The sequence below is a fragment of the Pogona vitticeps genome, chromosome 1, assembly GCF_051106095.1.
Source record: "Pogona vitticeps strain Pit_001003342236 chromosome 1, PviZW2.1, whole genome shotgun sequence".
Lineage (NCBI taxonomy): Eukaryota > Metazoa > Chordata > Lepidosauria > Squamata > Agamidae > Pogona > Pogona vitticeps.
The window spans coordinates 272,317,301-272,337,369 of NC_135783.1; the positions used below are offsets into that span (position 1 = coordinate 272,317,301).

Below are 20,069 nucleotides of genomic sequence, written 5' to 3' on the forward strand. Positions count from 1 at the left end.
GAGCAGTTGAGGACAGGGCATTTTGGAGATCATAGGATTGCTGTAAGTCGGAGGTGACTTGACAGCACATAACAACAACCATGCTATTTCATTTGTCTTCTGCTTTAATACATTAGTACCTTGGTTTACGAACACCTCAGTTAATGTAACTTTCGGTTTACAAATGGAAATCCATTGAAAGTAATGCCCCCATTTACAATTTTTTTTTCACAGTACAAAGAAAGTTTCCCCAGGATGCATTGTGCCTGGAGGTTTATAGTGCAACCCCCATTCCTATGACGATCCGCGTTTTGGTTTATGATTTTTTTTTTTTTTTTTGCATTACGTAGCATCCTGGAGAACGCATTAAATTCGTAAACCGAGGTACGCCTGTATATGGTAACTGCAGAAAGCATGTAAAATAGTAAGTAGGCTTTATGTAGGCAGCGCTCAGTTTAATGATTTTAGCATTTTTGAGCAGAGAATTTGGTTTTCTGTAGCAAATAATTTTTTTAATGGGGGTTGTAAGTAACATCAGCATTTGCTGGAGGTGTGTCTGGTACATAGTACATTTTTCTTGTAATTCTGTGCATATCTAGTCAGAAGTCAGAGTTCATTAGGAATTCCTCACAGGATTTTGCATTACAGCATTAAGATTCATTATATTCTTTGGACATATAAACTTGGAGTATGACCCATTCTGTACTGTGGAACTTCCTTCCTTGTGAATCGGTTTGATAAATCATAGTCAGATGCTATATTTGGTTTTCGAGATTTACTAATCTTTGTGTCTGTAGGAGTGCAAACTGCAGTACAGTACTTCAGACAAAGGAATGTTAGACTGGCACCATCTCTGCTAAGTGCCTACAGGCGTCTTAAAATGCAATTGTTCCAAAAGTCATTTGGTCTCTAGGATTAACAGCTTCTAAGAACGTTTAGGGTCTGCTTTTAAACAACACTTTAGGTCTGTTTTTTAAAGCAATATTTTAAATCTTTTAAAACCATTTTAATCCATTGGGTAAATTGTTTTGGAACCCCTGGTGGATAGAAGGTCATAAACAAATATTTTAAACAATAATAAAATGAGTGTTCATATGTATAATTCATATTCATTTTCCTCTTTTTTTGTCTTTCCTCTCATATCATTCAGATGTCACTTCTCTGCCTTTCTAAGTTAGATTTCAATTGGACACTGTTCATTTTAATCTTGTAAAGTAGCAAGTAATTGTTAGATCTTATATATAATTATAATAGCAGTATAAAGAATGCTGCTTAATTTAACTCATATCAAAGTGTGGACTGTTTTCCAGCATCAGAATAAATCTGCCATATTCTGTATTTTGAAGGGACTTAACGGAGGGCATCCTCCTGCATTCCTTTTGAATAATGGCTTAAGAAAAAGAATGTTCATATCTCCACAGAATATTATTTTAAAAACTCTGATGTAGCCTGAAGTATAAAATATGTCTCAAACAGAGGAATCATAAGCGTATGATAACATTTCCCAGTTTATGTATAACATTAGACCCCTATCACTGTTATAACTGTACATTTATATTTAAGATTCTGTTCAATATCTAGCATGTTTGAGTTATCCAGAAGAAAACTGTGTCACAAAGTAATTGCAGGTTAATCATAAGTGTTAATTATGACCTGGTTTAAATATTTTAGATACAGTCAACAGATTCACTTCGGTGCTATATGTTTTGTAAGTCAAGGGGATTTAATTAACAACAAACCACACTTCAGAGTATTCTGGGCATTTTCCTTTGTCTTGCCTCCTGCTTGGTTATTCTGGTACAACGTTTTTCTGGCCTATACCTTAATCTGAACTTGTGATGCTGTATCCTGTAGGGCTTGGAAAAGCTGGGCCGCATCTCCTAGAATCCCACATCCAGCATGTCCACTAGAGAGGGAATGGTAGTCCAAAACCTTGGCTTGCCTTAGTGTAGAACTGCATAGCAGTGCTTCCTGAAATATTCCCAGCCTTTCATCAGAGATGACTCATGTACATACAGAGTCATGATTGGCACAAGCTCTGGAGCTTTCACCCTGATGTAGTATAATGTGAACAGGATATTCGTATACATATTGAAACCCAGAAGGAAAAAAAGATGGGAGTTATATTTGGAGGTAGGCAATATAGTTGCCTTGTGTTATTCTTCTCTGTTTGCCATTACAGGACTTGTGTTTTGCAGGATACTTGGATCTGGGAGCATATTTTGGACCTTGGCTTTCATTTATCAGCTATCAATATTAGAAGAGTCTTGGTTCTTGTCAGTCTAATTTCTGGTTGCTGTTTGGCTCCTGACATCCAGCACTTTATCAAACATATGCTGCTTGGCTCCTATTACTACTGATCTCAGCATTGCTAATAAACAGCAACACCAAGGCTATATTTTCTGGTTCCTGTCAGACTCCTGCTTTCCTGGGTGAAATAAAAGTCCTATTAACATGCTCCTCCTCATTGGCTCTGACAGCTTGATTAATTAGCCTCTCTCTTTAGATGACCTCTGCACTGACATGACAAGGAGGTGAATATAAAATGAATAGTTTGTCCATATAATAGGCTACTGTAAGTTTCAGAGTTTTATCAGACCAGACTGTCGGGGACAGACTGGGAACCTGATGTATAAAAATCTATACTCCACAGCTGAACTGCAAAGCTTTACAACATGACTCAAGAGCTGGAAAAACAAACACAGAGAGGGAGTGAGAGAACCATGAAAGAAAAGCAAATATCCAGCATAGTTGCTGTTTCTGTAAAAAATTGTTCTTTGCTTGTGCTGATATGACCTCACAGTACGAATGTAATCTCTTTTTACATTATCAAGTAAAAAGGCTGCTGAGTGTATAAAAGTTTTTTTAATGCAAAAACAGCATATAACTCTGTAGGCATGCAGTTTCCATAAAACCGTAATGTAAATCCCTTAGTATATTACCTATAACATTAAATGTCATTCTATCTTTTTGTTACATATTCATAGGACTACACTTGTAAAAATATGCAGTGGCTTCAAACTTGATATATGAGGCTCTAAAATTAGACCCTGTATTTATTTTGAGATGGAGGTTTTTTTTAGAAGATTTACTCTTTCCTGTTTTTGCATTTCAAAACTATTGATTTCAGTGGAAGTTCATTCACTTTCACAAAATAACTATATGGCTAAATCTTTGACTGGGAAGATGATGGTTATTGCAAATGGATAACAGCAATTAGACCATTTGAATGTTTTAGTTTGCAACTGAAAACTCAACATTGAGATGCGCTTATTTCAGTATTGCCATTGGGGTATATATACATGGGGGGGGAGGGAACTAGCCTTGACTCATTGTCACTCTGTTCACATGAAATATGACAGTTCTAAAGGGGAGAGATTCATGTTAGGGATGCAACAAGTATAGGGGACCTCTGACTCAAAAATACCTCACCTTAAAAACCCCTACTGTTGCAACATTTCCAATATTTCCTAATGTCCACCCATGTCCAAAACTCATTTTTACAATTGCTGTGACAGGCTTTATAAACTACTGTGTTTAGAACACCCAAGTGGGATAGCAAGAGAACAGAGGGGAGAGGGAGAAGGGAGAAAACAGTAGATCACTCAGCTACTTTCTTCAGTTGAAGTTCTATCCAGGCAAACATCAAATAGATACAGGCCACTGTGGCTTGTTTTCTAAATACATGTATTTTAAACGTGACATTGTTGCAGATCCTTACTTTATCCACTATAGTACAGTGGTGCCTCTCTAGATGATGATAATCCGTTCCACTGAAATCGCTGTTTAGCGAAATCATTGTCTAGCGAAAAGCATTTCCCCATTGGAATGCATTGAAACCTGTTTAATGCATTCTAATGGGGAAGAATCGTCGTTGTCTATAGAAGATTGGCCATAGGAAAGCCGCTTTGCGAACCGCGATCAGCTGTTTAAATCACTGTCTTGCGAACCTTAGGTCTCTAAAACACCTGTTTTGCGAGTGCGGAGGGAGCTGTCAAAATCGTCGTCTAGCGAAAATCAATTTGCGAAGCAGGGACCAAACATTGTCCAGCGAAATTCCCCCGTAGGAATCACTGTTTTGCTAATCGCTATAGCAATTGCAAAAAGTCAGTGTCTGGCGAAAAAACTGTCATGGGGGTAACTGTCTAGCGAGGCACCACTGTGTATATGGTCAGCCACTGAAATAAGCTAATTAGTGTATGCATATATAGCATTGCAGTTGTCGATTGTACCTTTTAGCAAAAACAACAACAACACTTTTCTTGGAAAGAAGTTTGCATTCTAAACTGTTGTTGGAAATTAGAGGTTATGGAGCCTGTGATCCTTACTACTTTGGGTCACAGTAACCACATCTAATTCTTTTATTGAATGTTGGTCTTAACAGCTTTTTATGAAATATATGGATTTTCAGGCTCTCCTAGAAACCATGAGGTTAAAGGGGTCATCTTTCAGGCAATAGCACAAAGAGAGGTGGGCTTAAAATTAGAGTTTTTATAAACCAACCCCTGTGTGAGCTGACCTCTTTATTTAACAATATTGAAAGTAAAAGAAATGAATGACCCACATTTACACTGACCTTTTTTCATTTATGATTCAAACCCTCCTCAGTGCTTTTGCACGTATAGCCCTAGAACTGTTCTCTCCAAACTTCATGATTGTTTCTTTTAATCTTACCCATTACCGAGCAACCCCTCCTGCTAATTAGTTTTCCCTAGTTATGCTGATAGAGGAGCCATTTTTCACTCTTTGATCCCCTCATTTTATTCATATATAGCCTGAATCCAGTGAATAAGCATGGATGTGTGTGCATGCACACTTACACACACACACACGTACTGTATGGTGCTTTGGTTTAGTGAGGAGAAAGTTTGCAGCCAGTTGTGAGCTCTGGACTCAATAATGATGCTGTATTCACATGCAAAGGAAAACCTGAAGTTCTGATTTTCAGAAACACAATTCAGATTGTTTCTGTGGTTTGCTGTAGTAGTAATGAATAGTGGTGACATTGTGCATATGTTTTGCCTATTCTTTTTCTACATTTTCTTACCCATAAGAGTAAAACTGCTTTCATTTTTAGATTAACCATATGTGACATATGAACTTGAATGTTTTCTTTAAACCAGTGTTTCCCAGCCTTGGCTCCCCAGATGTTCTTGGACTGCAACGCTTTGAAATCCTGGCTAGCACAACTAGTGGTGAAAGGCTTTTGGTGTATTAGTCCAAAAATGTCTGGGGACCCATGGTTGGGGACCACTAGTTTTAACAGTTGTTTGAGAGTGAGCCAGGATTGGAATCTCTGCTTAGATCTTGGCTTGTTCTCACTATGCAAGGTCTTTTTAAATGAAACATTGTTCCCCAAGTTTGTGTGACACTTGGAACTATGGTTAGTTTAAATTCTGAAGTGAGAACCGTCAGTCTTCTCTGGTATATCAAGGTGGAAGAACAGAGAAGTAGAGTACAAAAATCTGAGGCTTTGCACAGCATATTCTCATAGCTGGAAGCCATAGTTTCCTGATGTCTCAGCCGCTGAGACAAATAAATCTTTCATGTCATAAGCTGCATTCAGTTTCTGTTGGGTGAATTTTTAGAGCCTCTTGCACAAGAATGTAACTATTTTTAGAACTCCTTGTGTGAGGGTGATACATTTCTAACAGATATAATTAAAACAAAATACTTTGACAGTTACATTTAAATTTTAAATTGTACATTTATTTTAATCATTAATGGATTTGCCCCAAGGCACTTATTATGCGTATTGTTTTGAAGTCATTTTTGTGAAAAGCTTCTTCTCGTCCAAGCCTTTTTCCTTTCACCCACTTTTATAGAAGATTAAAAATCTTGCTGGTGGGTTTTATTACTGAGGTTTCTAAAACTGCACTATGTTTTACACATGTAATAGAGAATAACTGTAACTCTGTAGTTAAAAATTCTAAAATGTTGGTTCCCCCCCCCCCAATACAATAGCATCAAATATGAAAGGAAACTGTATATATTGGCCTTGATCATCTGGTGCCTCTGCAGAGGGAAGACGCTCCACTAGTGGATCCCACAAGAGGCAATTTCTTAATCTTAGAACTGTAGAGCTGGACCTTATAGATCATGGAGTCAGGCCCCATCAAGGAGGCACAGTGGGGAATCAAACTCCCAACTGTGGCTCTGCAGCCTGATGCTTAAATTACTGAGCTGTTGAAACTGCACCAGAGCACAGACAAGAGTTCTGACTCCTATCCTCTGAAGATGCCGGCCACAGAGACTGGTGAAACGTTAGGAAGAAAAACCTTAAGAACATGGCCAAACAGCCTGGAAGACCCACAACAACCATTGGATCCCAGCTGTGAAAGTATTCGATAATATATCCAGCAGTTCTTTCCTTCCCCTCACAGTCCCTGCATGCCAGGAGAAGGACATATTCATTCTCTGTTTCTATGCCTCAGATTTCCATCGTGCTCAAAATTTCATTCAGGCCTCCTTTCCTCCAGAGCAGTGGTTCCCAACTTTGGGTCCCCATACATTCTTGGACTACAACTCCCAGAAATAGTGCTTGGTACAGCTAATGGTGAAGGCTTCTGGGAGTTTTAATCCAAGAACATTGGGGGACCCAAGGTTGGAAACCACTGCTCTGGAGGAAAGAATGAAAGCATATCTGGGCGATGTGGCAAGAGAAGGGACATTTCTCCTGACTCTGCTGACAGGCTTCATCTATCAGTGTGAGGAATTCTGACCCAGTAGTAGCCAGCTACTACTGATCACCCGAAGAACTGCGGGCTACAATCAACTGTGCTATCTTCTAGCTTGCACATCCAGTCTGACTTTTACCCACTTGATGAAGAGAGCCCCAGCTGGCTCATGCATGTTGATGTCTCCCACTAACCCTTCTTCTTTGAAATTTAGATGAGATTTTGAAAGAGTAGCAAGAGAAAATAAGTACTATATAGGGAGGAGTTCACAACACACAGTGGTCTCTCAGTATCCATTGGTAGAAGGGAAAACAATACATCTCAAACAGTCGTCTTCTTGCTTGGGGAGGGGGAGGGGATTTCAATGAGAAACTCTACACCCCATCTTAGTGAATTGGGGGGGTTGAAGATAGGCTTTCTTGTTTTTACTTTACAAAATGAAGAGCTGGCCAATTTGAGTTCTGCCTATCGCATTTGTGATTGTTCATGGTTTAAAATGTTCTCAAGTGCTTCAAGGCATCCAGTGAGTCTTGGAAGTACACTTACCTGTGAGTATTATGGGAAGACAGGCAGCTTGGGAGCTATCTGCAGAGTGCTAGGCTGCTAAGGGTTATTGGATTTAAAAAAGGAAAAAAGCAAGAATCCACAAGCATAGTTTTCACCAAAGTGAAGGTACCTGTGTTTTTAACATGATACATAAATTGATTACAGCAGGCAGCACTTGTATGTGTTAAGTGTTCATCATACAGTTCATCATACAGCCGCCCCGAGTAGACATGGTCTAGAGGGGCGGGGTAAAAATCAAATAAATAAATAAATAAATAAATCATCCAGGTTAAAATACATGCACAAAGATTGCTTCCATGCTCACGTGGTGCTGGCGGCATCAGAGTATTTAGCCTTTTTTTCCCACACTCCCTTTAACCCATCTCTGTAAGTCTTGCTTAACACCCTTATATTAAAAATCCATAGCACTAAAATGAAATACGTAAACACTGCCGTGAAATAAGGCTTTTCTGCTGTTTAAAGAAGGACTCCAGGGATATTTGTTATGTCAAATGCTTTTGGAGATGTGCTGTACTGACTGGAGTGCTAGTTGACTTCATCATAGTTCAAACAGATTGAGGAAGCATGACTTCCATTTAGAAAAAGTCACATTTACCTTTCCCTAACCATATTTTCTCTGTGCAGCTGCTAAGTCTTTTTTTTTAGTATATTGTCTACACAGCAGGCTTCTTCCTACCCTATGTACAAATTACTGGAAGTTATGCAAGGAGGAATGTTTCTGAGCTTCTCACAGCATCAGCATGGACATGACACTGCCCTCAACCCTCCCATTAAGGCACAGCTTCTTCTCTCTCATTGCTTGGAAAATCTGTCTCCTGCCCTCACTTTAATTCTGCTGAGATGATCTCCCTTCCCAAAGTGGGTGAAGCTGTCTCTTGCAATTATTTTGTGTCACATTATTTGAAAGATTTTCTCATGTGCCCAAAGCGTGTGTGAAAGTGAGTGAGTCAAACAGACAGTCAGGAGGATATTATAAAAAGCAGTATGGATTACCTAGAGTAATCTTAATTGATTAGATAGGCGGGATATAAATAAAATAAATAAATAAATAAATCTCTGTGTGCACCTAAAATGTAAGAACACCACATATTTGTTTCTGCTCTTTATTCTCAGTGAACTCACATTTGCCCTAGAGTCACGTTGGAAATTATTTTTAAAATTCTACACTATTCAGATATATCCCAGAGCTCATTAACTAGTTTGTGGTATAATTAGCAGCTAGGGAACTTCAGAGGGGCCAAAGGGTTTGTTGTTTCCAACTGAGGTCAGGCAGGGTGGGGAATAGGATTTTGCAGCCCTTACCAAACTCAAACCATGTAAATAAATAAAGTTTTTTTTTATCTTCTCCCTGTCTTCTTCTTCAGCATATTAAAGTTACTGCCAGAGGTTAATATACGTCCAGAAGTGTAGCATGAAAAAGCAGCTCTGTATAGAAATTCTGTGACCTGTAGAAAATGGACTTAGGTTGAAGGAAGGGACAGTAAAATATGGACAGATAACACTTTTGCTGTGGTGACAGGTTATGTGTTCCCCACCACCACCACCAGAGGCAGAAAATTATTTAAAATGAGGTAGCAAGTGGAATTGGAAAGCACACTTTATTTGTGCTTCATATTCCTCTTGTTTTGTAACTTGATCCTTGCACCCCAAAGTGCCTTTGAGAAATTATTAGTTAATGCAAACTATTTCAACAGGAAAACACGTTGTATCTCCAGATGGTCCAAAGGGGGAGGCGCACCTATATTATTGTCTATGCTTTGTGTTTTACGTTTTTATATTTTAAGGTTTTTCTGTGTCGTTGTGTTACAGTTTGTTTTGTATTAAAAATCAGTAAAAAAAACTTAAAAACACAGGACTTCCTCTTAAGAACATGTTCTATGATGTTATAGTTGTTGTCCATTTATATTTCCCACAGAACAGCCAGTCAGCTTCAAATAAAACAATACTTTAGAGCCAGAATATTTTTTTAAAAGCCTTCTTAAATGATTGTTGACTGCTCCTTAGACACAAAGCAAAACTGTTTTCTAAGAATAAACTTTGTGCAGGAAAGCGAGGCAGGAGTCCTCTCAGTAGCCAGTTCAAGAGTTTGAAACACACTTCTGTGGAAATGAAAAATTGTATTGAACATTGTTCCCGTCTGTTCCAAGTACAAACTGCCCTTCTTTGACCTTTTATTTTTGCTAGTATAAATTCTTCTCAGCATGAAAATCCCACTTCACCAGAGGAAACAAACATGCAAACAAAACATCTGGAATGTATGACCCTGATCAGACAATAGGAGAGAATAATAATAATAATAATAATAATAATAATAATAATAATAATAATAATAATAATAATAATAATAATAATAATAATAATAATAATAATAATAATAATAATAATAATAATAATAATAATAATAGAGCTGCAGCAGGCCCTATGGATCATTGAGTCCAACCCCTATCAAGGAGGCACAGTGGAGAATGAAACTCCCAATCTCTGGCTCCACAGCCAGATACGTAAACCACTCACTGGGTTCTCCAGAAGCTTATATGTTGGATTTTAGACAGAGCTAATGAGCAGCCCACAGCATCACCTAGCTAAGTTACAGGCCTTTGTTTTAGGAGTGGCAATTCATGTGGAATTTGAAAGCTGTGTAATTCTTTGAGCTTAATGGATCTAAATGGATTTGTATTTAACTACTTCTTCCTGGTGTGTGTTGATGTTATTCAGTTGTTGCTGCTGTTGCTGTTTTATTTTGGAGTTTACATGACTTGGGAATTTGCCAAGAGAGTGGGTCAAGATAGCTCAGTTTGCCACTCTGTGCTTACTGCGTGGTACTGCTGTTTTTGTGGGATATCCAGCTTAGATGGGGAATAAATGAAGGCTTCATGAATCTAGGCCACTAGAAGGTCACGTTATGTCCTTGCTCTCAGATTTCCTTACACAAAGAAAGGAATAAAATTACAAGAAATTATCAGCAGAGAGGAAGAAAATGGAAATAGTGGGAAATGTTATGCTTATTGAAAGCTCGCTATTAGACACGGGTGCTTTGTATCCTTTTTTTCCAAGAAAACGAGTACAGTACAGTGCTGCAATGGCCCAATCCCATTCAGTTTCACCCCTCAGAACCGGCCAGGCCACTTACCGGGCTCCATGTGGTGCTCAAGGCCACTGCCATTGTTGAGGCAATAGCAGAAGCATCCCGACCGACTCTTCCCCACCTCCCTCCGCAGCCAGCCAGTCATCATCTGAGCAGGGAGATTTCCTGTACTGCCTCCACACCACAATGGTCAGCTACCCTGAGAGACAGGGAAGGGCTGTCCAGGCTGCTTCTGCGATCAGTGCAATGACAACAATAGAGCCGAGCACCACACAGAGCCTGGTAAGTGACCTGGCCAGTTCAGAGAGGCAAAATTGGGCAGGAAACAAATATGACGTGCCCATGTCTACTAACTCTGGTTCCTGTAGCCTCTCTCTATGCTATACTTCTGTTGTGTTCAGGAATCAACATTTGTAGATGTGTCCAATTGTTTTATGTCCTCATGATCATAAGATTAAACATTTTTAAATTTAAAAAATTAATTAGTTTATCATTGCTTAGGTCAGGGTGACCAGCTTTGGTGAGCCTGTGCACCAGAACCACCCACACAAAAAAAATACAGTATATCCAAAAATCACCAAAACCAAACAAACAAGAACCCAGAAGGGCCCAGACTTCCAATTTTGGTTTTAGAGGAAGGAAATTGGATGGAAAAGGCAATCAATTTTTTGCCCAAACCATCATTTGGGGGAGTTTCTAGGAGCAGGAAGATGACACTGTTGTTGTTTAAAAAAAAAAAAATCAGCCATAGGAGTGGAGTAACCTACACAATGACCACTAGGGCTGCCCTGTGGCCTTGCAGATCATATGTAGACTTGTAGGCTGCATGTAGCCTGCAGGACATACTTTGCCCACCTTAGTCTTAGATCCTTGGAGAAATCTATAACGGCAACCTGAATTCAAGCATATTTGGTGGACCCATTTATACCTGCTGCCACATATTGTGACATAGAGTATGACCTGTGGCCAAGATATATGAACACTTGCCTCTCCCTGTATGTGCCAGCACGGAATTTAGCAAGTTATTCTAGTTGTTCTCCAGTCCCTATAGGTTAGGCTGATGAGTGAATAAGACAGTGCTTTTTCTGGAGGGAAGATGGGGTACAAGTGTAGCAATTCTTGGAGATGATGTTTAGAAACAGCTGTGTACTGCATTATTTGCCCATCTTGATATTGTGTCCTCTGGCTGTGACCTCCCACAGTCTCATCCAGATAGTCTTCAGCTATCCAGGAAATGTCAGGACTGAACTATGATTTAATTCGTGGAAACCCTCTGGCCTTCTACTAAGACGTGGACCTGAATATACTTAGGATTAATGTCAAAATAGGCTTCAAAAATTAGCATGATTTTATGCATTCATTCATTCAGTCAATCAGTCAGTTTTTATCCTGCTCCTATTAGTGTCACAGCACTATTCTGGGTGGGTTACAACTCGTAAAATAGAAAACAAAAACAAAAATAAAAATATTAAAATCAATAGCAATAACCCTTTAAAAAACCCAGTATGTTTTAGACCTAGTTGGTTTTAATGGCTCAGTTTTCGTTAGGTGTTTGCCTCTGTGGCCTTGTAAATTAATAATCACAAGAGCATGAGGCATTATGTTAAACCATAACATTTTATGAGTTCCTCTCCCTGCCTCTCTCCTTCCCTCCTCACCCCCTTCCTCCATATGCAGACAGGATTGTTTTGGTTTCTCCTTTAATTAAAGATTCCTGTTTGTGTTTATAGATTCAACCTTTACAATGGTTTTCTTTCTTACCAACATGCTCTTTCAATTCACTTCATTAAATGGAGAAAGGGCACAGATGCATGCAAATATGTGTTCGTTCTGTGTTTTATTGAAAGCCTCTTCTTTATTTTGCAAAAAGGTCACCTGTTCCCTTTTCAGTTTATTCAGTCCAGGACATTCTCTGTTATTATATCCCAAATGTAAAACTGAAATAGATACTCTCAGGCCATATTTACAGGGTCCTCCTATAATTGAACAATCCTGAGAATGCATATTTTAATACCCTGTCCTGTAATTTTTGTTCTGCAAATGGAATGATCTCCCTCCCTCGTAATCATGGGTGTTTTTGCATTTTACTCTGAGTGGTGATGCAAATAAAAAAGGCTTTCATTACTGTTATTACTTGAGTGTGTTTCCTTTCGAGATGGAGTCGAGGTATATATGGGCTATGGAAAGAATATAGTTCAAACGTTTTGTCTCTTTGTTTATTTTGCTCAGTGAAATGAATGGCTTTTCTCCAGAGGTCTGTAACTGCAACCTTAAGTGCATTGTTTGTAAAATTGGAATTTGTGTTAACCAACCTGCCCCCAGTTTCCACATCTTCAAACACTAGAATAGAATTTCAGAATCCAGATTCATCATTGACAATGGGCTTCTTTTGTTATGATGTGGTTGCTGCTACATTCAAATGACAAAAAAGGAATTCTGATTAAGCAATAGAATGATCTTTGCCACAGTGTGAACTGTTTGACTGTGGAATATATGGTCTACAGTGGTGGTGAAATCTTTAGTATTTGAGATTTTAAAGCCAGGCTAGATGGGTACCAGGGACACTGTGAAGATGATGCACTGGCAGGAGCTTGGTTCTTCCAGTGGTAAGGTTCTTTGGGTGTGGATCTGTTTGCTATGGCACCTTCTAGGACCAGTCAAGGCTTCTGACCTTTTGGAATGAGGGGGTCTTCCTTGCTGGAATGTCTGAAAGTCAAAGAAGGCCTACAAAGGTATTGCTAGGTAACAGGCCTTGCCTCTTTGCAGGCTCCAACTCTTAGCCATTTTTCTGGCTCACAAACAGCCAGACAGCTGAAATTATTACATGTAGGATGTTCTGCCAACCAAAGAGCCTGGGCTCAGTGGCACATTCTGTCAGACCGTCACGCTTTGGGTAGAAGATCTTACTATAGCTCTGCTGAAAATGACTTGAGACTATGAAGAGTAACTGGATTACAAGAACTGTCAGGCTGACTCAGTATAAAATGACTTGATATGAAAAATTCAGAATTATCAGGAAACTGGTAAAGAGACTTTGTCAGGTGAGACAGTGGGAAACAGACTTTGGCAGGTGAATGAACAGAGACGATGTGCCAAAAAGAGAGAGAATGAGAGGGAGGGAGGGAGAACAGTAAACATTGATGATTAACAACTGGCAAGCCAGGTCAGCGGTGCTGTAGGTCTAGATTTAGTCTAGAGTGGCATTATTTTCTTCCACTATAGCTATTTATAGTGCTTGCTGGGGTGGAGCTATCATTAGGCTAATCATTAGCCTAAGTGTGCTGTAGAGCAGGTTAATATCTGTATGTGAGACGTAGCATAAGCAGTGTTTATAAACGCCAACAATAGTTGGCCTGGGTGCAAAACAAGCAGTTGTACAAGCAGAAAATGACCCCAAAATCATGACTTAACATAACTCTACTGTGTTGTTGTTTTTTGAAGTTGTTCTAATCAGGCAACGTAGGTGACTTACAAACTGTGCTATAGTTTGTCCCCAACCCAAAGAAAGTAGAACTCCATCAATAAAAAGCAGATGAAACTTACGTTAGGTTTCTATTGCTATAACATAATTCCGTGAGAGTTTTGACAGTTATCTGAGAACTTTATTTAATTTGCCTCTTGAAGTTTAAGAGCTATGGAAGTCAATTCAGTAATATGTCAACCTCTGGTATAACTTGTCTGATTTTCAGCTCTGCTTTAAAGCAGGCATGTGTAAGCTGGGGATTCAGTACCAATATAAAAATGCAAAGAAACAAAGGGATGGAAATTTTTGAAATATTTAATTAATGGCATTATCAGAAGGGGATGGAAAGAAGTGAGTAAGGGTTTAGAATAGCTTATGCAATAAGACCACAAAAACTAATACCCCCTCCCACAGTACTAGCCTGGTTGAAGGTTAATAGCTTACATTCCTATAGTATCCACATCGTTGACAGCAGGGTTATTTAAAAATTGCTTCCTTTCAAGCAGATTGGTGAAGAATTGTAAAGGAGCATATCCTTTATATTAAAAAGGAGAATTAAATTGAAATAAGGGAGCACTAACCAGGGTAAAGACGTAATATGATGAGTTTTCTTTTTAGGTAAATTAAACTAGATATAAGGTTGGGGCATGGATATGGAACTACTTTTATTAAGTATGTTATTAGAAAATCTTGAGAATATTGTACACTATGAAAGTAATATTATGATAGTAGCCAACATAAAATACGTACATGAATGGTTTGAATGTTTGAAAGATGTCTGGAATTTGGGGGACAACTGGAAAGACACTGAGATGTAAAAAAAACAAATAATTGTAAGCAAATCATGTAACACTATGTTTCACAAGCACAAATCAAATGTAGATAGAGTGAAAAATTAATAAATTGTATTTTTAAAAAATCTGCTTCCTAGCCACTAGTCTGTGTTAGATCATTTTCTACAGGCAATCCAGTGGAAGAGATCACTCTATTCTCAAGTAGCCCGCACATTCACTTGCATAGAATTCCACAAACTTGGTTGCATGGAATTCCTTATCATCCATGGCAACCAGGTGGTGTATTTAATCAAGTGGATGAGCTATCAGATCTTTTGGATATAATGCCCTTAATTGGACTGAGTTGGATTTTAGCATAAGGTGAAGATGAGACCAGGAGAGTATATTAATTCATTGCCTTGGAGCATAGTATTATTAAAAGGAACTCTCTTTCTCCCTTGTCACTCAGAAATTTTTTTGCGAACCTTATCCAGAACCAGAACTTTTCAGAGCTATGGACATTTGTGATGATTCTGTATTTTATTGTTTACACATTTTCTCAGCTCTTTCATGGATGCACCACAGCATGATTCAGACCCTTCATATAAAAATATTATGGAACTTTTAATTAGTGCCATTTCAAAACCATTATTTTGTCCATTTAAGCATCAGTTTTTGAAGAATAACCTTTGGCAACCCCCACTACTTTATAAGGAAGCAGCTTTTCATAAGGATCTATCCTGTGTTCATTGCTTATATAATTAATATAGCAAAACATAATCCTTCTGTATTAAATCTTTTCATTGTAACAAGACAGGTTGTTTAATGCCCACTTTTTCCTCCACTTGGAGACTGTGTAGAATCAGTATGGCCATAGCTTAAATCTATTGCAGTTAAACAGTATCTCTGTGTATATTTGGCTGTACATGGTCCTGAAGAAACATCCTCTACAGAGACAAATTTGGAAGACAAAATCTAACTATACTTTCAGAATGGTACAATCTATATTCTTTTTTTCTTTCAAAGGACTCCATGGTTTAATGGATGGGGGTTTAACCTACCCAGAGGCCAGTCTTTGTTGGACAAGTGGAATCTTATTCCTGAAGGTATTGATATATTAATGACCCATGGACCTCCACTTGGTAAGTGATACAGAAAGTTGATTATGTCCAGGTATCTTAAACTAAAAATGTTTTCAGTTTTTATTTTACTCATCTGATCAATAGAACATATGATTAAGGAAGGTGGGATGGGGAGTCACGTATCATTTTTACATTGCATTTTTACAGTTTTGTTTTCAGCTACGTTCACTAAAAATTCCCAATAAAACCTGTTCCTTGCATTGTCTCTTTCTGGTGGTTACCAGTACAGTGGAACCTCTACTTACGAACTTAATCCGTCCCAGAAAATGTTTGTTAGTTGAAACTTTCATAAGTAGAAGCAAATTTCCCCATAGGAATGCACTGAAAACCATTTAATTCGTTCCGGCTGCTTTTCGTTCTTATCTAGAGGTGCCATTCGCAAAGACGGTTAATCTGTCCTCTACCACTAGGGGGATAATTTTTCTTCTTTTGACCTATGATGAACATAGGTCAAAAAATAGGCAGGAAAAGAGGGAGGGGGGAGGGAACACCTTCTAAACAGAACACCTTTAAAAACAAGCAGCTTTTGAACAGCCAAGCCAAGCACCTTTTAGGTAAAAAAGGGGCAGGAAAGGAGGGAGGGGGGAGGCAACACATTCTAAACAAAACACCTTTAAAAACAAGCACCTTTTAAAGAAAACCAAGCACCTTTTAGGTTAAAAAAGGCAGGAGAACACCTTTTAAATAGAACACCTTTTTTTAAAAAAGCCACAGAATCCAGCAAGCATTATTCCAGCACAGAACTCCTCATCACAAAATGAGAGTCTTAACTGCATTTTACAGTCTGCCTGCATCAACAGCCAGCACAGCCCCCTCACAGAATATTTTCTGATTTTAAGGAAAAAAGACTGTGGAGTCTAAACAAGATTGGGGGCTGGGGTAGAGACTTGAGTCTAAACTCCATTTTAAAGCCTGCTTGCACCAACAATCAACGACCATTATTCCAGCACAGAACTCCTCATCACAAAAAGAGAGCATAGAGAGGGGGGAGAGAGAGACTTGAGTCTAAATTCCATTTTAAAGCCTGCTTGCACCAACAATCAGCAAACCGTTACTGCATTCCAGCACAGAACTCCTCATCAGAAAAAGAGCATAGAGAGAGAGACAGATAAGACAATGGGGGGGGGGAGCCTTGACTCCATTTTAAAACTCCTTAAACTCCATTTTAAAGCCTGCCTGCATCAACAACCAGCAACCATTATTACAGCAAACAGATCACCAAAGTAAAAAAGACTTTGGAATCACATTTTAAACCCACACATTTTAAAACAACAGAGAGGTCACAGTACACAAACCCTAGAAGCCACAGAATGCAAAAATAAATAAATTTTACATTTTAAAATTAGTCTAATTTTACATTTAATTTTAATTTAATATTACAGTCTACTTTTCACATTTTAAATCCACACTGCAAGACCCATCGGGGCACAGAAACATAACCCCCCACCTAGCCCTACCCCCCACCAAGCTGCAAAAAACCCCTGTACAGTACAGTAAATACAGTGTACTCACTCAGAACAGGCAGTCTCTGTTTTAAAAAAGAAAGTCAAAATCCAAAAATCAAATAATCGGAAAAAAAATTAAGCCAAAAATAAATACAGTACAATACCAGGCAGTACCAGGCAATACTGTACCAGGCAGTGTGAAGACTCTCTCCCTATCCACTCTTTAACCGCTTGGACAAACGGTGTTGCAGACAAACAGCCTCTGCGCTAGACAACGTTTAACAGAAAGTTCAAATTTTGCGCTTTCCCCACCTGCCCCACTTTTTTTGTTCATATCTTGAAGCTCCGTTCGCAAGTAGAAGCAACATTTTGCGAATGGAGCTGTTCGTAAGTTGGATCATTCATACGTAGGGACGTTCGTAAGTAGAGGTTTCACTGTACAATCCTTTGTGGGGCAATTAGGACTCTGCTTTAAATTTAGGGTTGTGGAAATGCACATTATTATTGCAGAAACATTTTTATTACTTGATGTTCTGAACCTCTTTATTGAAAGTTGTCTGTGAGTGTAATAATCTATGGGCATCAAAGGTTTTGCTGCTGAGACATTTCTACCAAGGTTGTAGAACCCATGATCCTACCAATAATATTCATAATTTTCCAGGCTGTCTGGGAGTGAAATTGGATTTTTGGTCACAATAATCTCTATGGTCAGTTGCATTTTCCACATTATAGCTATACTGTGAGAATTGCCCTTTTGTGGCACCATCCCACATAGCTGTTGGAACAGGAAAAGCACTAGGTAGATGACCAAGATGTAGGCAGCAGTCACAGGTAAGATTGGTCTTACTGCCATGGGAATAGGATTTTTCCAAGGAATAATTCACAGGAGAAAGCACCTCTGCTGCAGAGCTGTGTAATGTATGGAGGGCTCTTCTGTAACAGATAGCCACTGCTTGTCCCCCTCTCCCTACCATAATTGCTTCTTGGTCACTGCTAGACCCGTTCTCCCCAGCCAGTGCTGCCAGTGCAGTTCATTTTCTCCAACTGTTCCAAAACTGGTACCACTGCTCCTCTTCCTAGTGGCCAGTCCTATCCTCCGTATCCCATTTCCAAATATAAGTACCTTGAAAACTGGTATAATAGCTATGCAAGAAAAGTTGAAACAGAGACGACCCAGAATGGCTTTTTAAAATAAAGAACGTAATTTGCTTTTGAGAATGTACATTGTACTGTGCTGTGCATTCTCAGTTCAACTGCAATGTGAATGAAATCATTGACTTTAACACAGGTTACAATTAAAAGATAGAAGCTTTTCAAACAAGTATTTATTGCAAGATGCTAAGAATTTTTTTAGATCAAGAGGATGGCCAGCATACAAGTACATGAACAAATGCATACAGAGCAAAAATGATAACATATATGAAATGCCAAAATCTGATAATTCATGGTAAAATAAGGAGAACTTACTGGCAGATAAACTTTGGGGAATGATTTAGGTGGAGAAGATTTGAAATCTGCCCCATCCCAAGTGAGAAGGGCCATTATGTTGTCCAGTCTCTGATGGGAGTGGAAATGGATGTATTATTTGCGCCCTTTCCCTGTGGTGTTCACCCTAAGTACAGAACTCTGTCTGAAACTTTGTTGACGTGCTGCCAGCCAGTTGACCACAGAAGGCTAGATAGACCATTGGCTGAACACAGCACAAGAGAGCCTTCAGTTTTATCATCTTGCCCCATGACTGACTGGAAGGTAACAAGGTAGTTCATGGAATTTTCAACTCAACTTGTTCCTGTTGCTTTGGCTCCCTACTACAGTGTGAGCCCGCAATAGGTATGTCAGTGTTCTCTTATTTTATTTTCTGCTTTGGATGAGTTTATGGAAGTACTTGTGCATTTTGTCATTTTGTTGTGAATGAAGATTTCATACTGCTTTTCATAGTTTTTTATATTTTTGTGCAAAGTTTGGCAAAATGTTTTCTGCACCAACAATACTTTTGGGGTGGGGTGGGGGCATGTTGCTGCTGCTGCTGCTGCTGCTGCTGCTGCTGCTGATGATGATGATGATGATGATGATGATGATGATGATGATGATGATGATGATAAAAAAAGGCCTGGCCTTTTCACTTTCAAGCAGGAATGAAATTTTTTGCTGCAGTTGGCCATTTTTTCCAATGTGACAAAACATGTTTCTTCATCAGGGATGAGGAAATTTTCAAGTATTTGCTCCATCTTTTCCCATAATATGTGGAAAGTTGAGGAGTAGTAGCTGAAACTTGCTTGAGAGCTTCTCACTGTGACTGCAGCCTTTAGTAGTACCTTAAAATTGAGCAGATGGAAAGATTTATGAATTTATTTGTGCTTGCTATGGGGCTGGTATGTGACAAACCAATCTCATAACATTTCAGATGTGTTACCAGAATATTTGCAAGAAGTTTGTGACTGCCACTTAACAATCTGCACATGACTATGAAATTCTAATTGTTCTTAACCAATGGGATTTTAATCTGAAACTTAATGCCAGAATTTCTAAAATTGCACATTGTCTGTATATATTAGAAGGGAACCATATGAGCTAATTGAATGAATGGCCCACATTGCTGAAATAGCATTAGCCAAATTTGTTCCTGGTGTAGCACTTTTGAAGTTGATTAAGTAAAACCAGGGATGAATGTGCAGCCTCCATTCATACTGATTTAATTCTTCTCCTGCTTAGCACTTTTCACCCTTCTGATCTTTATGCATGCAGTGTTCCAGACCACAAAGTTCTACAATAATTGATGTCAGGCTTTATGGATTTCCTGCATTGTCTGTAGAACTCAGTAGCTTTTTCTTTAAAAGTGTTCAGTTAATGCCAACATGCTAAGAGTTCTTTCACTATTACCTTTATTGCTTTCTTCCTGGCCAGATCTTAGGAATAGCTGGGTTTTGATAGGCCTTGT

The 20,069-nt window shown here is 38.8% G+C and overlaps 1 protein-coding gene across 6 annotated transcripts in view; it reads left to right on the plus strand.

The window, feature by feature from the left end:
- The window catches only part of MPPED2 (metallophosphoesterase domain containing 2), a 179,176-nt gene that overhangs the window by 146,318 nt on the left and 12,789 nt on the right, over positions 1-20,069 (plus strand). For all 6 annotated transcript variants that reach the window (XM_020795628.3, XM_020795623.3, XM_078384030.1 and 3 more), the window contains exon 5: positions 15,571-15,686. In XM_020795628.3, the coding sequence (XP_020651287.3) occupies positions 15,571-15,686 (116 nt within the window). The remainder of the gene's footprint in view (positions 1-15,570; positions 15,687-20,069) is intronic.